Source organism: Elephas maximus, chromosome 3 (genome assembly GCF_024166365.1).
Source record: "Elephas maximus indicus isolate mEleMax1 chromosome 3, mEleMax1 primary haplotype, whole genome shotgun sequence".
Lineage (NCBI taxonomy): Eukaryota > Metazoa > Chordata > Mammalia > Proboscidea > Elephantidae > Elephas > Elephas maximus.
In genome coordinates this window covers 7,512,833-7,530,391 of record NC_064821.1, presented here as the reverse complement: position 1 = coordinate 7,530,391, position 17,559 = coordinate 7,512,833, and the positions used below count along the sequence as shown (strand labels likewise).

The 17,559-nt window shown below is 58.1% G+C and overlaps 1 protein-coding gene across 1 annotated transcript; it reads left to right on the top strand.

Annotated features, from left to right (window-relative positions):
* Positions 1 to 2,433: 2,433 nt before the first annotated feature.
* PLIN4 (perilipin 4) lies at positions 2,434 to 17,556 on the top strand. Its single transcript, XM_049876449.1, has 8 exons — positions 2,434 to 2,508; positions 2,596 to 2,663; positions 3,164 to 3,311; positions 4,339 to 4,403; positions 8,157 to 12,711; positions 12,845 to 13,032; positions 14,515 to 14,586; positions 14,660 to 17,556. Exons 2-8 carry the CDS (start codon positions 2,613 to 2,615, stop codon positions 14,990 to 14,992), a joined length of 5,412 nt encoding a protein of 1,803 aa, XP_049732406.1. The 5' UTR covers positions 2,434 to 2,508; positions 2,596 to 2,612; the 3' UTR covers positions 14,993 to 17,556.
* Positions 17,557 to 17,559: the final 3 nt, after the last annotated feature.

Genomic DNA, 17,559 nt, shown 5'->3' with positions numbered 1-17,559 from the left:
ACAGCCCCCACCTCTGGGCCTTTGCTCTGGCTGTGCCTGCTGCCAGCTCCCCCTTCTATCCCCCAGCCCCAATGTCTCCTCCTCCAGGAAGCCTTCCCTGACTCTACCCCACCGTGATAGCTCCCTCCTGGGACCTGCTTGATCATCACTCTTGCCCTCTCTTTCCCCATGAGGTTGGGGTTCCCTGGAGAGCCAGGCTTGGTGAGCGTGGGCAGGCATCGCATGCAGGGAGATGAGGGAAGGGCATTTCAGCAGCGGGACCAGCCCAGGCAAAGGCACAGCAGTGGGGAGATCAGTTTGCCTGGAACAGAGAGAGAGGAAGGCAATGGGCTAAGTCCTGGGATTTGGGGGACAGCAGTGGTTAACACACTGCGTTGAGCCCTATCCTTGCCTTTAAGCTGGGAGGGCAAGGGGCTTCCACTTCCCCCTGCTGAACCTCAGTTTTCTCCTCTATAAAATGAGGATGAAATTATTATGGTGGTTGTGCCCAATCTTAGTAAAAGCTGTTATTTATTCATTTGTTCATTCAACAAACGTTTATTGAGTGCCCTTATGTACCAGAATTTGTTCTTGGCCCTGAGGAACACAGTCGTGAGCAGAATAAAGGTCTTGTCCTCTGAGAGTTGACAGTGACATAGAAGAGACAGGCAACAAACAAGAAAAATAAGTAAATTATAGTGTGTGTGTTAGAAAATGATGAGGAAATTAAAAGGGGAGGGGGATGGGAGCGTGTGAGATCTGAGAAGGGGTGTATACCTTTAAATAGGGGAGTCCAGGAAGGTGATGTGTGAGCATAAGCTGTTGAAAGGCATGAGGGGTTTGGAGGAAGAGTGTTCCAGGCAGAAGGAATACCCGTGCAAAGGCCCTGGGGCACCACCATGCCTGGTGAGTTGGAGGAACAGTGAGGAGGTCTGTGTGGCTGGAGCAGAGTAAGCGAGGGGGAAAGAGGAGGAGGGGAGGTCGGGGAGACGACGAGGCACATCCTTGCTGTTGGGCCATGGGGGGGACTTGGGCTTTTACCCTAGGGAAGTGGGAGCCCCAGGCAGCTGAGAGCTGAGGACAGACAGGCCTGACTCAGTTATGGTTATTTTTATTATTTTTTCTCCTGGCTTCTCCCCCCATCCTGGGCTGTGGCCATCCCTTGGGGAGGGGAGGGACACACCCCAGCTTTCCCCATCTCTCTTGGGAAGCATTGCTGAGAGGAGAGAGGTTGGGGGACACCCCCCTTCTGTTTCCTGACTATTTGGTAAACACAGTGCTGGCTCCAAGGAGATGGCCTGGGGGTCAGCAGGCCCTGCGGCTGGACCCTCCCTCCTCCTGGCTCAGTGCCCAGAGCCACAATCAAATCTGCCTCACCCAACACCTCACACTGAGGTCCCAGTGGCAGGCAGAGGGGGAAACTGAACCCAGGGAGGTGCGAGGTGGCCATTCCTCTACTTGCCCACCCATAGATACTTGGCACACAGGTTAGGGTCTGGGTTCAAATCCCATCCCTGGCATTTCCTGGTGGTTATTGCAGTGGGTTGAGCTACAAGCTTCCTCCTCCAGGAAGCTTCCCTGGGTTGGCCCTAGCCCACCAGGCCCACTTCTCATTCCCGAGTTGCCCCCAGCTCTGTTGATGCTCTGTCTTGGCCCTGGGGTCTGCGTTTCACCCCTTTCTCAAGAGGAGTCCCTTCTAGGGAGTGACACATTCCCCACCCCACTCAGAACAGTCCCCTTTCCTCTCAGAGACTCTGTTTCTAAGCTGACGTTTGTTGAGCACCTGCTGGGAACCAGCACTGTGAGTAAACAGGTCACGTGTGTGACCTCATTCCACGTTCACAACAACCCCATGAGTTGGTCAAACATTTATTAAGTGCCAACTGTGCGCCAGGCACTGCTTTAGGTGCTGGGACATGGCAGGGAACAAAACAGGTCAGGCGGAGGGGAGGAAGGGAGCCGTGGGGACACTTGGTGGAAGGGTGTTCCAGGCAAAGGGAAAAGCCTGTGCAAATGCCCTGGGGCAGAAACAGAGAGGCAGCCAGTGTGGCTGGAGCAGAGTGAGTGAGGGGGAGGGCTGAGGGTGCAGAGGACAAAGAGACCGGCAGGAGGAAGGAGGACTTTGTGGAAGAGGAAACTGAGGCACAAAGATGGTAACAAGCCAAGGAGTCCCAGCAGAGCAGGGATTTGAACTGCACCCATTTCATGGATGGGAATCAGAAGCAGTCCCTGGGGGCACACGAAGGGGCTACCCAGCTGGCCATGAGTCACTTAAGCTGGTGGTGGGGGCGGATGCCGTAGGCAGAGCCGCTCAGTGCTGAGAGCAGGGGAAAGGTGCTGGGCCCGGGGCCTGGGTAGGGCAGGCAGGCACGTGACTGCCCAGGGCCCCCCCCCACCCCACCCACTGGCCGCCTGCCTCTGCCGGCCTGGCCTGCACCCGCCGCAGACCCTATAAGGCCTGGGAGCTGAGAGTGGAGCCAGCTGCCAGCTGGGACATCCGCCGCTCCGAGGGACGCTCTTGCAGCCCAGGTGAGCAGGGCTGTGTCTGCCCTGGCTGGGTGGGCCATGGGGGGCCCCGGGAGCCACTGTTCATGCACTTTCTCTGCCCCCTTCTAGCTGCTTCGAGTGTCACCATGTCTGCTCAAGATGAAGGGAGCCGGGATCCCCCCAAGCCCAAGGGCAAGGTAAAGGGCAGGGAGACTCCTTGCGGTTCCTTGAGCCCGCCCGACCTAGAGCACTGAAAAGGCGTCCCCCATAGTCCTAGGGGGCTCTGGGAGCCACGATACCAACTCTTCCCACCTGTCCCAAACTAGGGGGTGGGGGTGACAGAGCCTCATGCACATCTCTGGCTCCTGCCCACTGTGTGACCCATGGGCAGCCACAGCCCCTCTCTGAGCCTCATTTTCCCCATCTGTGAAATGGGAGCCGTAGAAGAAAAAGGTCTCGGAGACCCAGAGGCTCATCTATCTTCTCTCTCTGAGGAAGACAGGTTGTATCTGCCCATTGCTGGGATGGGGGGACTGAGGCTCAGAGTGGCTCAAACACTCTCCCGAGGTCACCAAGGGAGCAGGGGGTGGTATTCGAACCCAGGCCTGCCTGATGCCTTTTCCCACCCCCATCCCTGCCCCTGCTGCAACTTGGTCCTGCTCACGTTGTTCCCCCACCACCCCACCACCCACCACAGACCCTGGGCAGATTCCTGGGATCCCTGCCTGGCTTCAGTTCTGCCCGGAACCTGCTGGCCAACACTCACAGCTCAACAAGGGAAGCCCAGCCAGCCACGGACCCCACAGGCGCCCCTGCCCCCACAGCTGCCCAACCCCAGGCTCAGGGTGAGTGCACAGCCCTATGGGGGTGTCTGAGGGTGGACCCCAGGTAAAGGAGAACCCTTAGTGGAGGCTTCCGATCAGAGTGGAGGATGAGAAGGACCATTTGGGAGCATTTCCTGTGTTTCATTAGACATCACCAGGCTGGCCTCATCACTGAGTGCCAGATGGGGAAACTGAGGCATGAAAATGGGGAGGTGGGTCTCCCAAAGTGGCACAACCGGCAAGTGGCAGAGTTGGGGCTTGAGTCCAGCCTATTGACCTGCAATGCCCCCCCATGCCCACACCTGCTTCCCATCTGCCTGCCTGTTCATGACATACACCCTGGGCCGGGGGTAGGCATGTTTGAACTCATCAAGGACTGATCCCCTGTTCCCACAGAGGGCTGGCAACTTCCCTGGGGTCACAGTGGAAGGACATGGCAGGGTAGCAAGCCCGATAAAAGTGGGGCTGCTTTTCCTTAGAGTACTGGGCCCACCCTCCCTCTAGAGCCCTCCCTGGCTCCCCTGTGCCCTCTGTATCTGCCAGATCAGGGCATCTCAGAGGCCAAAGAGCCCTGTGCTCAGCCTCCACAAGTCCTTCTGGGGGGTACCCCAACCTTCCGTAGGCAATAGGGGAACCCAGGGTTAGGGCAGGTTGATCTGGGCCTGGAGCCCCAGGCAGCTGACTGCTGCTCCACATACTTTGGGCAACAGGCAGCTGGCAGCTGCAGTGGGGGCGGGGCAGGGGTGGCCCCCATGCACCCAGGCCGAATGGGCTCTGAGACTCAGGAGTGGGGACAACCTGGGGAGGGTGGCCTCAGCCCCAGGCCCCCCTGTGGGCCTCCAGCTCCTCTCCCTGAAGCCCCCCTGGGTGGGTAGCCAGCACCAAGCACCCAAGCCTGGCCATTGGCCGTGGGTGCCACCCCCTGTTGTCCCTGGCAGAGCAGCTGGGGCATTACTGACCTTTCAGGCTGTGCCCATCGATTGCGCAACAGCCACTAGGGCAGTTGATGCCAGCCCAGTCTCTCACCCTCTGTACCGTCTTTTCCCAGCCCCTGCCTCCACAGCGGCCACTGACCCAGAGCAGATGGCCGGAGGGAATCCGCCTTCAGAAAAGGTGAGAGGGTCCCGCAGGGGCTGGTCTGATGGCCTCCACTTCCCAACGTGGCAGAAGCCCCTTCCCTGGGGTTCGGGTCTGGCCAGGCAGAGACAGACATCCCGGCAAGTCCTGCCTGGGATCCCAGGGAGATCCTTCCCCTCTGAGTCTCCGCGTCCACATGTGTGAAGTGGGTGCAGTACTGCCTTAGGTCCCTACACCCTAAGGCTCCTAAAGGTCTACACAGGGTCCCTAGCTCTGTGTTGGTGTTGTTAGCTGCCCATCGTGTTGGCCCCTGACTCATGGCGACCCCATGCACAACAGAACAAAATGTTCCCTGGTCCTGCGCCATCCCCATGACCATTGTAATCCACAGACTGATTTTCAGAAGTAGATCTCCAGGCATTTCTTCCTAGTCTGTTTTAGTACAGAAGTTTCACTGAAACCTGTTCAGCATCATGGCAACACGCCTCTGCCACGTGACAAGTGGTGGCTGTGTATGACGTGATAGGTGGGGAGTCAAAGCTGGGTCACCTGCTCAGGGGGTGAGGACGCTACCACCAGACCACCACTGCCCTTGTCCGTTCCTGTTGCGTGCCCTCGTAGTAACCCCAGAGTGCAGAGTAGAACTGCCCCCTAGGGTTTCCTAGGCTGTAATCTTTATGGGAGCAGATCACCAGGTCTTCCGTACCGTGGACCTAAGGTGGGTTCAAACAGCCCTTAACCATTCTGTCGCTAGGGCTGCTGGTGTCTAGCATACCAAACCAAAACCATACCCACTGCTGTCGAGTCAATTCCGACTCATAGCGACCCTATAGGACAGAATAGAACTGCCCCATAGAGTTTCCAAGGAGTCCTGGTGGCGCAGTGGTTTAAGCCATTGACTGCTAACAGGTGAGTTGGCGGTTTGAAACCATGAGCAGCTTCGTAGGAGAAAGATGTAGCAGTCTGTTCTGTAGAGATTTTACAGCCTTGGAAACCCTATAGGGTAGCTCTGAGTCAGAATCAACTTGATGGCAGTGGGTTTTGGCTTTTTTAATCTTTACAGAAGCAGATTGACACAGCTTTCTCCTGTGGAGCCGCCGGTGGGTTCAAACCAGCGACCTTTCAGTTAGCAGCCAAGCGTTTAACCACTTGGCCACCAGAGCTCCTTGGTAACTAGCACAGGACAACCAAAACAACAGCTAAGGTGTTTGCAGCAGGTCAGGCTTTGGGCTCGGTGTCTGTGGATTTCAGTTAATCTTCCCAAGTGCCCCAAGGAGGGAGCAATAGCCCACGTTGCAGTCGAAGCACAGAGAAGCTGAGCCCCTGGTGAAGGTCACACAGCAAGAAGGTGCTAGCATGAGATTTGAACCTGAATCTCACTGAGCCACAGCCCATGCTGCATCCACCCTTGGTCCTGGATGAATGGGAACTGCCACTTATTGTCCCCACGGCCCTGCCAAGCAGAGGGGCTGATGTATGACAGCAGAAGGATCTGGCAAGGTAGCAGAGCCCATATCAGCTGGGCTACTCTTCCTTAGACTATTCAGCACACTCTCCCTCTAGAGCCCTCCATTGTTCCCCTGTGCCCTCAGCATCTGCCAGATTAGGGCATCTTGGAGGCCAAAGAGCCCTGGGCTCCTCCAGGTGCTTCTGGTCCAATTCAAAACATCCCCTACCCCTGGCAGCTGAGGGCTCTGCGACCCAGGCTGGCTCCTGCTCCACAATACTCCTCCCTGCCCTTTGTGACTCCCACCCCCTCCTCCATCTGGGAGGGCTTACATTTATTGAGCACCTACCTGTAATTTTAGACACCTGGGCTCACTGGAGCCACCATCCTTGAGGCAGGGGCTATTTTCATCGGTTTTGCAGGCGAGGAAATGGGCTCAGGGAAGGGATGTGACTTCCTTGTGTTCACATAGCTGGTGCAGGAAAGAGGTGGGATTCGGACCCACGTCCCTCCAACTATAGCGCCCACTCAAGCCAACACTGGCAGGAAACAGGTGGTGAGAATATAATTTCAGGGTTTCTCACCCTGGCACTACGGGTATTTGGGGCCGAATCCTTCTCTGGGGTGGGGCGTCCTGTATGCTGTCCACACACTTGATGCCAGTAGCACCCCCAGCCACGAGAACCAAAAACGTCCACAAATGTCCCTAGGTACTGCCTAGTAGGGAGGCAGGACTGCCTCCCGTTGAGAACCACTGAACTGGTGACAGCTGTTTGTCATTGCTAGCTGCCACTGAGTCGGCTCTGACTCATGGTGACCCCCTGCACAACAGAACAGAATTCTGCCTGGGCCCTGTGGCATCTTCATGATCACTGGTGTGTCTGAGTCCAGTGTGGCGGCCACTGTTTCAGTCCATCTCGTGGAGGGTTTCCAATTATGGTGAAACATGAGCGGTGTTAGCGCCTCGGCCATCGAAATGTTTTCATTTGGTTGAACTACAGAAAGGTGCGCTTTGGTAGGTAAAAACTGATTACATAGCGACAGTTTCCTATGGCTCCAATATGTGTGCCTGTGTTTTTCTAGCTATTTTCTAAATGTTGCTTCACTTCTTTTTCTTGAGCGTTTTCGTTTTAATAAGACATTTTATCTCCTCACGGTAACGGGAAAACCAGCCTTCATATCAGCCAGAGAGAGAAAACCCACAAACTATGACGTTTAAATCAGCTAAGTCTGGGAGTACTGTCCTTTGCTGAGCCCGAGGCATTGGGCCGCTGACAAGGGCTCGAGAGGGGTTAAAGTCCTGGAGAGAGTCGTGGTTCAGTGGTAGAATTCTCCTCTTCCATGTGGGAGACCTGGGTTTGATTCCTGGCCAACGCACCTCTTGCATGGCCACCACCCATCTGTCAGTGTCATGCCAAACGGGTTGCAGCAGAGCTTCTAGGGCCCAGGCCTGGGCAGCGTTTTGTTCCCTTGTGCACGGGGTGGTCCTGAATCAAGGGCTGACTAGATGGCAGCTAAGAACAACCAGAACCCAATTGAGTCCCTGGGTGGAGTAAACGATTAACTCACCCAGCTGCTAACTGAAAGGTTGGAGGTTCAAGACCACCAAGAGCTACCTCGGAAGAAAGGCCTGGCAATCTACTTCCAAAAACCCTACGGAGCACAGTTCTACTCTGACACCTACAGGGTCACCAGGAGTCGGAGTGGGCTGGATAGAACCTGGTTTGGTTTGGTTTTGGTTTAAGTAGCCTCAAAGTGCCATCTTCCGGTTTAGATTGGTGCGGCCTCCCCTTTCTTTCCTTTCCAGTGGCATTTTAGGATGGACTTGCAAAGCAATGAACACCGCCGGGTGGCACTCAACCACTAACCTAAAATGTTGGCGGTTCAAACCCACACCCAGCAGCTCCACGGAAGAAAGGCCTGGCAATCTGCTTCTATAAAGATCACAGCCAAGAAAACCCTACAGAGCACAGTTCTACCCTGTAACACATAGGGTCGCTGTGAGTCGGCATCGACTCAACAGCAACGGGTTTGGTTTTGGTTTCTGTAAAGCCACAGTAGCAGTTACAAAACGGGGGCCTCTCCTAGTTCGGGGGTTTGAAGGGAGTTAGAGTAACCTGTGCTCTGTAAGGCCAAGCTTATTAAGACTAGGACCTGGACCCCAGGGCACCACCCATAGTTTGATAAAAGAGGAGTGTCCATTGGGGGTGGGGGCTGAGGAGAGAGCCCCTCATTTTCCAAGGAAGTGGGGCCTCGGGGTGAGATGGGTGTCAGAATGGCAGAGGCTGGGGTGGGTGGTGCTCCCCATTCTTCTCTTGACCACCGATGTTGCTTCTCACCAGATGATGTCCAGGGAAAAGGACCTGGTGAGTTCCAAGATGTCCAGGACCAAGGACGCCTTCTCCTCCGGGGCGACCAACGTGGTGGATGCAGCCAAAGGCGTGGTTCAGGGAGGACTGGGCATGGGCCAGTCTGCACTCTCCAGCACCAAGGAGGCGGTGACCAGCGGAGTCACCGGGGCAGTGGGTGTGGCCAAAGGGGTCATCCAAGGGGGGCTGGATACCTCAAAATCTGTGGTCATGAGTACCAAAGACACCATGGCAACTGGGGTCACTGGGGCCATGAATGTGGCCAAAGGAGCCGTCCAGACAGGCGTGGACACCACCAAGACTGTGCTGACCGGCACCAAGGACACTGTCTGCAGTGGGGTGACCGGAGCAGCAAATGTGGCCAAAGGCGCTGTCCAGGGAGGCCTGAATACCACTAAGTCGGTCCTCACAGGCACCAAAGACACAGTGTCTGCTGGGGTCACTGGGGCAGCAAACGTGGCCAAAGGAGCCATACAGACTGGTCTGGATACCACCAAGACTGTGCTGACTGGCACCAAAGACACAGTGTCCAGTGGGGTGACAGGAGCCGTTAATGTGGCCAAGGGGGCCGTCCAGACAGGTGTGGACACCACCAAGACTGTGCTGACTGGTACCAAGGACACTGTCTGCAGTGGGGTGACTGGGGCAGTGGGTGCAGCCAAAGGGGCCATCCAGACAGGCGTGGACACCACCAAGACTGTGCTGACCGGTACCAAGGACACTGTCTGCAGTGGGGTGACCGGAGCAGCAAATGTGGCCAAAGGCGCTGTCCAGGGAGGCCTGAATACCACTAAGTCGGCCCTCACAGGCACCAAAGACACAGTGTCTGCTGGGGTCACTGGGGCAGCAAACGTGGCCAAAGGAGCCATACAGACTGGTCTGGATACCACCAAGACTGTGCTGACCGGCACCAAAGACACAGTGTCCAGTGGGGTGACAGGAGCCGTTAATGTGGCCAAGGGAGCCGTCCAGACAGGTGTGGACACCACGAAGACTGTGCTGACTGGTACCAAGGACACTGTCTGCAGTGGAGTGACTGGGGCAGCGAATGTAGCCAAAGGAGTTGTCCAGGGAGGCCTGGCCACCACCAAGTCGGTCCTCACAGGCACCAAAGACACAGTGTCTGCTGGGATCACTGGGGCCGTGAACACAGCCAAAGGTGCTGTCCAGACTGGACTGAATACAACCCAAAACATAATGACAGGGACAAAGGATGCCGTCTGCAGTGGGGTGACCGGTACAGCAAACGTGGCCAAAGGGGCCGTCCAGACCGGCCTTGACACCACCAAGACAGTGCTGACCGGCACCAAAGACACAGTGTCCAGTGGGGTGACGGGAGCCGTAAACGTGGCCAAAGGGGTTGTTCACACTGGACTGGACACCACCCAGAAGGTCCTCACTGGCACCAAAGACACAGTGGCCACTGGTGTCACTGGGACAGTGGGTATGGCCAAGGGAGCCATCCACGGGGGCCTGGACACCACCAAGTCTGTACTGACTGGCACCAAGGACACTGTCTGCAGTGGGGTCACTGGGGCCATGAATGTGGCCAAAGGTGCCGTCCAGACTGGACTGGATATGACCCAAAATATAGTGACAGGGACAAAGGACACCGTCTTCAGTGGGGTGACCGGTGCAGCAACCATGGCCAAAGGGGCCGTCCAGACAGGCCTGGACACCACCAAGACTGTGCTGACCGGTACCAAGGACACTGTCTGCAGTGGGGTGACCGGGTCAGCAAAAGTGGCCAAAGGGGTTGTCCAGGGAGGCCTAGACACCTCCAAGTCGGTCCTCACTGGCACCAAAGACACAGTGTCTGCTGGGGTCACTGGGGCCGTGAATGTGGCCAAAGGAGCTGTCCAGACTGGCCTTGACACCACCAAGGCTGTTCTAACCGGCACCAAAAACACAGTGTCCAGTGGAGTGATAGGAGCTGTAAATGTGGCCAAAGGGGCTGTCCAGACTGGCTTTGACACCACCAAGACTGTGCTGACCAGCACCAAGGATACTGCCTGCAGTGGAGTGACCGGGGCAGCAAATGTGGCCAAAGGGGCCATCCAGGGGGGTTTGGATACCACCAAGTCAGTCCTCACTGGCACCAAAGACACATTGGCTACTGGAATCACTGGGGCCATGAATGTGGCCAAGGGAGCCATGCACGGGGGCCTGGACACCACCAAGAATGTGCTGACTGGTACCAAGGACACCGTTTGCAGTGGGGTGACTGGGGCAGCAAATGTGGCCAAAGGGGCTGTCCAGACTGGCCTTGACACCACAAAGACAGTGCTGACCGGCACCAAAGACACAGTGTCCAGCGGGGTGACAGGAGCCATGAATGTCACCAAAGGGGTTGTTCACACTGGACTGGACACCACCAAGAAGGTCCTCACTGGCACCAAAGACACAGTGTCCAGTGGGGTCACTGGGGCCGTGAATGTGGCCAAAGGGTCTGTCCAGACTGGCCTTGACACCACCAAGACTGTGCTGACTGGTACCAAGGACACTGTCTGCAGTGGGGTGACTGGGGCAGTGGGTGCGGCCAAAGGGGCCGTCCAGACTGGCCTGGACACCACCAAGACTGTGCTGACTGGTACCAAGGACACTGTCTGCAGTGGAGTGACTGGGGCAGCGAATGTAGCCAAAGGAGTTGTCCAGGGAGGCCTGGACACCACCAAGTCGGTCCTCACAGGCACCAAAGACACAGTGTCTGCTGGGATCACTGGGGCCGTGAACACAGCCAAAGGTGCTGTCCAGACTGGACTGAATACGACCCAAAACATAATGACAGGAACAAAGGATGCCGTCTGCAGTGGGGTGACGGGTGCAGCAAACGTGGCCAAAGGAGCCGTTCAGACCGGCCTTGACACCACCAAGACAGTGCTGACTGGCACGAAAGACACAGTGTCCAGTGGGGTGACAGGAGCCGTAAACACGGCCAAAGGGGTTGTTCACACTGGACTGGACACCACCCAGAAGGTCCTCACTGGCACCAAAGACACAGTGGCCACTGGTGTCACTGGGACAGTGGGTATGGCCAAGGGAGCCATCCACGGGGGCCTGGACACCACCAAGTCTGTGCTGACCGGCACCAAGGACACTGTCTGCAGTGGGGTCACTGGGGCCATGAATGTGGCCAAAGGTGCCGTCCAGACTGGACTGGATATGACCCAAAATATAGTGACAGGGACAAAGGACACCGTCTTCAGTGGGGTGACCGGTGCAGCAACCATGGCCAAAGGGGCCGTCCAGACAGGCCTGGACACCACCAAGACTGTGCTGACTGGTACCAAGGACACTGTCTGCAGTGGAGTGACCGAGACAGCGAATGTAGCCAAAGGGGTTGTCCAGGGAGGCCTGGACACCACCAAGTCGGTCCTCACTGGCACCAAAGACACAGTGTCTGCTGGGGTCACCGGGGCCGTGAACACAGCCAAAGGTGCTGTCCAGACTGGACTGAATACGACCCAAAACATAATGACAGGAACAAAGGATGCCGTCTGCAGTGGGGTGACCAGTACAGCAAATGTGGCCAAAGGGGCTGTCCAGACTGGCCTTGACACCTCCAAGACAGTGCTTACCGGCACCAAAGACACGGTGTCCAGCGGGGTGACAGGAGCTGTAAACGTGGTCAAAGGGGTTGTTCACACTGGACTGGACACCACCCAGAAGGTCCTCACTGGCACCAAAGACACAGTGGCCACTGGTGTCACTGGGACAGTGGGTTTGGCCAAAGAAGCCATCCACGGGGGCCTGGACACTACCCAGGCTGTGCTGACTGGCACCAAGGACACTGTCTGCAGTGGCGTCACCAGGTCCGTGAATGTGGCCCAAGGGGCCATCCAGACTGGACTGAACACCACCAAGACTGTGCTGACCGACACCAAAGACACAGTGTCCAGTGGAGTCGCTGGGGCAGTGAATATGGCCAGAGGGGTTGTTCACACTGGACTGGACACCACCCAGAAGGTGCTCACTGATGCCAAAGACACAGTGACCACTGGTGTCACTGGGGCAGTGGGTGTGGCCAAGGGAGCCATCTGTGGGGGTCTGGACACCACCCAGGCTGTGCTGACTGGCACCAAGGACACCGTCTGCAGTGGGTTGACCGGGGCCACGAATGTGGCCAAAGGGGTATTCCAGGGAGGCCTGGACACCACCAAGTCTACTGTCTCCAGCCCTCAAGCCGCCATGTCCTCTGGTCTTGTTGGTGCGGGGAACATGGCTGCAGGTGCCGTCCACACTGGTCTCAGCACCATCCACGATGTCTTACCCGAGACCCAGGACAGTGTCTGGGGTGGAATCGCCCATTCCGGGGACACATCTGTGATCTCCAGCATCCCCAACACCCTCTGTGCAGGTCCTCCAATGCCTGTTTCTGACACAGCAGCCCTCAGCCAAGGGGCCGCCCCAGGTGGGGGGAGCGTGGAGCCCATGGCCGCCACACTGGGCCATGGTGGAGCCACTGAGCCACTGGAAGAGCTGGAGGGGCTGGGGGAGATCTTCCAGCCCATGAGTGCAGAGGAGCAAGGTGAGACACGAGGCAGGGGGGACAGAAATGTCCTGCGGGAGTTGGGGAGCTCAGGGCCACTCAGGGGCTCAGCTCTCACAAGCCCCTGAAGTCCTGAAGGGGATTGATTGATAGGTTCTGGCTTCCTTCCCAGCTCAGCTGGCTGCCTCTGAGCCTGGGCCGAAGGTGCTCTCGGCTGACCAGGGGAGCTACCTCGTCCGCCTGGGCAACCTGGCACCTGGGTTCCGCCAGCGTGCGTTCGAGCACGCCCTGAGCCATCTGCAGCACGGCCAGTTCCAAGCCCGAGATGCGATGGCCCAGCTCCAAGACTCCTTCCGGCTGGTAAGAGCCTCCGCCGCCCAGAGTGTCTCCCTGCCATTCCCCAGACAACATGGACAGAGCATGAGGCAGCAGTGGCCAGTGAGACGCAAGGCTCGCCTCTCACAGAGCTTCACCCTTGGGAGGGAGACAGACAGCAGACCAGAAACTTTACAGATGCAGGGAGCGTGCAAGGAACCACGTGCGCGGAGACGGGATCGGGGCTGGGCAGGGTCGTCTCTTTGAGCCACATCCTGGACAACAAGGGGGTGCAAAGCCTGGGAGGGAGTGGGGACAGCAAAGGAGAGGACAGCAGGACAGCGAGCAAGTGGGGGTGTCCGAGAAGCGGAAAGGTGGTCTGCGTGGCTGGGTGCAGCGAGGGCGGGAACAGGACAGGTAAAGCCCACAGGGTTGCTGTGGACAGGGGACCAATAGAAGGTGACTTGCATGCCACCCAGGGGACAGAGAGGTCTTCCTCTCACTACCCTCATGCTCTTCCTCGAGCCCAGGGTCTCTCCCCCTCGGGGGCCCTTCCTCTAGCCCAGGGTCTCTCCCCCTCGGCGCTGTGGACATGGGAGCCAGGTCATTCTCTGGGGTGGGGCCATCCTGTGCACTGCGGCACATTGAGCAGCATCCGTGGCCTTCGCCCACTTGGTGCCAATAACACCTCCCCAGTTGTGACAACCACAAATGTCCCCAGATATTGCCAAGTATTCCCTGGGGGCAGAATCACCCCAGGGTGAGAAGCCCCTGGGTTAGGGGCTTCCACTGACCCCCAAGAGGCTCTGCATCCCATAATCATCTTACCTACTGACGTCCCAGGACGCTGCCCACATTTAAATCCACACTGAATGGGGAGGAAAGAGGAGGGAAATCATAGGAGCTGGCGGGTCACCCTGGTTGACACCGTCTAACCCAGCAGGGGTTTCTTCTGGTTTACAGTGTGAAGTAGGGGCTGAACTCAACTGCCCCATCACAGATGGAGATCAGTGGGACATTTGGATGACTGCCTTTTCATGGCTTAGTGGTATAACTCTCACCTTCCATGCGGGAGACCCAGGTTCAACTCCTGGTTAACACACCTCACAGGCAGCCACCACCTGTCTGTCGGTGGAGGCTTGCGTGTCGCTGAGCTTCCAGACTAAGAGGGACCAGGAAGAAAAGCCTGGTGACTGACTTCAGAAAATCAGTCAATGAAAACCCTGTGGATCACAGCAGTCCTATCTACAACCGGTCACGGGGATGGTGCACAACCAGGCAACGTTTTGCTTTAGTACACGGGGTCGCTGTGAATCAGGGGCCAACTCAGTGACAGCTAACAACACGTGAGACAAGTCCACCACGGTGCAACTGATGCTAATCTTGTGGCATTCTAGCACCTCATGGAAAGTTCTAGAAATGAAGCTACAGGGCTGGGACTCAGGGTATCTACCCCACCCCTGCATGCCACCTCCTCTGGGGGGAGTAGGCGAAGGTCCCTGACCCAGATGGAGCCTCTCTTTCTAGATCGATAAGGCCAAACGGCCACAGCCAGACGAGGGTTCGAGTACTGCAGCAGCAGAAACCAGTACCCGAGAGGTGCGTACGGTGGGGCCGGGGTCCCCTCTCCCTGCCCTCCCTGCCCCGCTCACCTTGCCCCTTCTTCCCACAGGTGGATGATGCCAGGGTGCTGTCCAGGGTCTGTGGGCTTGTCCAGCAGCTGCATGTGGCCTACAGTGGCCTGGCCTCGGGCCTGCAGGGCCTGCCCAGCGAGTCCCTGCAGCAGGTGGAGCGCGCACGGCACAGCCTCTGTGAGCTCTACAGCGTGGTGTCTGCGGCTGGCTCCCTCAGCGAGCTCCCGGCCGAGCGCCTGGCGCAGAGCCGCGAGGGTGTGAGCCAGGCATGGCAGGGGCTGGAGCGGCTGCTGGTCCTGGTGCAGCACGGCCCCCCGCTCGGCTGGCTGGTGGGGCCCTTTGCACTGCCCCCGGGGGGACAGAAGCTGTAGGGGCTGCAGACAGGGTGAAGGAGTCCCCCACCACCCCTCCCAACAGCTCCCCTGCCTGTGGGCCCCTCCTTGGAACCGTCACCCCAAACCCAGCTCCATGTCCTTGCAGCTCGGGCCCCCACAGGCTGCAGCTGGCCGGGAGAGGACGGGGACACCAAGGATGGGGAAGCTGAGGATGCTACTTTCTGAGCTGAGCCTGCTCCGCCCCCGGCCTGCCTGCCTCTTCTATCCTTTCTTCCCAAGCCCTGTGGCCCTTCCCGTGTTCTAGGAGCTGGGGGTCTGAGGGGGGCTGCTGGACAGGTGATGACGGGCCGTCCCTTGAAGATGGTGAGCAAGCATCCCAGGTAGGGAAGAGACGGTGGGACGTGCCCACTGGGCTTCCACTCGCCCCCCTGCCCCCCAACAACTACACCAGGTGCTATCGAGTCGACTGACTCATGGTGAGCCCACACACAACACAGCGAAACATTGCCTGGTCCTGCGCCATCTTCACAATCGTTGGCCCGCTCGAGTCTATTACTGTGGCCACTCTGTGTTTTGAGGGCCTTCCAGCCTGAGGCTCATCTTCCAGTGCTGTACCAGACAATGTTCTATCGTGATCCACGGGGTTTTCATTGCTCGATATTTGGAAGTAGATTGCCAGGTCCTTCTTCCTAGTCTCTTAGTCTGGAAGCTCTGCTGAAACCTGTCCACCACGGGTGACCCTGCTGATATTTGAAATACCACGTCACAGCAACACAGGAACCACTGTGGTATGACAAACTGACAGACAGGTGGTGGCCACACACACTAGGAACCCTTTATCTTCAAGGTGGCTCTGCAGGCCCCCAGTCTGCACCCTTCAGCTGCTGCCTAACAGGGATTCTGCTTCCACACCATGCCCCAGGCTGCCCCAGTCCAGCTCTGAGAGAACCCCAGCCCTCAGCAAACGTGAGTCTCCAGAGCCACGTCCCCTGCGTCAAAGGACTAGAATGCCACCATCACGCTGGGGCAGGCGCCTACACCTCTCCTAACCCCAGTGTGGCTAAGTGGAGGGCTCCAGGACAAACCCCGCCAGCAGCCGCAACAGCCATACCACGGGGGCTTGGCTAGAGGACTGCCATGTGGGGGTGGGGCACCGGCCCCTCCACCTGCTCAGTGCCACCTCAGAGACTCATCAGCCGCTGCACGACCACAAATCCCCCAGTCTCCTCAGGATCGTGGGCCCAGGGGCTGCTGATGAGCAAAGCCAATGGAGGGATGAAGCCCCTTGGAGAAGTCGGGGCTGACGGAGGCGTTTCACACTTGCTCAACGTGTCCCATAGTCTCGGCTCCGCGCTCGTGGCTGAGCACCAGGGGCTGTGTGGGAGCTAACCCTTCCTCTCTGGCCAATCCCCCCCAGACCCTCAGCAGACCCTCAGCTGCGGGTGAGGAAGCTGCCCAGGAAGTTCAAAGCTCAGAGGCCAGCCGTGATCCTGATCGAAGGAAGCGGCACACTGCACGCTGCACGCTGGGGCCCTGCCTGCCTTCCGACCATCTCTCCCGTGGCCCTGAGCCGGGAGGTGGCGAGTCCTCCATCTGGGAGGAGCTGCTGCGCTGAGAGCTTCTAAAAGCTCTGCTCAGCAGACTCTGCACCACACTGAGAAGCCCTCGTTTTGCCACCTTCCCTTGGGGGGCCTGAAGCACGCCCATGCTGCGCCTTCTTCTCATAGGTGCCACAAAGCAGAAATGACCCAGATACCCCCAGCCCCTGGGGGCTGCAGGCAGGCAGGGTGGGCCCAAAGGGGTTGCCATGGTTACAAGCATATTGGCTGCGCTCTGAACCTGGGAGACTGGCACCTGGCGTGACAGAACGGAACGGAAGCTTCCTGAGCCCTCCTCAGTCTCACTGCTCACAGCCATTGGCCGAAACCCTGGAAACCCACCACCGGCAGGGGCCGTACAGTGACCTGGCCATGGTCCCTCCCCCACACACGGCCTTTTTCTTAGCTGGGAGAGCAGGACACAGCCACGTGGGCAAGGGGACGGAAGCCATGCACACAGCCACCCCACAGCCTGGGAAGCAGGGACCACCCCATTCACAGGCGAGGAAAGAGGAGCCCAGAGTACGGGGCACCTGCCCAGAGCCACACAGCGAGCCAGCCATCGGCGGGGATGAGCCCAGGCTCAGTCACCTCTCCAGTGGTCACGCCTCTGAACGTTAGGGAGAACAGACACCCCATAGCACCCCACCTGGCCTACGCAGGGTAGGGAGCCAGTCCCGTCAGGGAGGGAGGCAGCCCTTTCTGGGGATGGCACAGTGCTCAACACCCTGGCCCTCTGGTCCTGCTCGCCTGGCCGAGCCCAGGGCTGCCACACTCGGGGTGTCGCCCTTGCCTCCACTTGAGCCAGAGTCTGGGAATTTATTCCTTCTTCTCTGCTCCCAGCCCCTCTCCTTCACCAGCACCTCAGGGCAAGGCTGGCCACACCATGATAAGTCAGCCTTGCTGCTAATGGTGGCCCCGTGGCTCGTCCCCCTTGTCCCCAGACGGGCCCTCAGAAAGCTACACACGCTTTCCAGCTGTACCAGTAACACTAGAACACCAAGC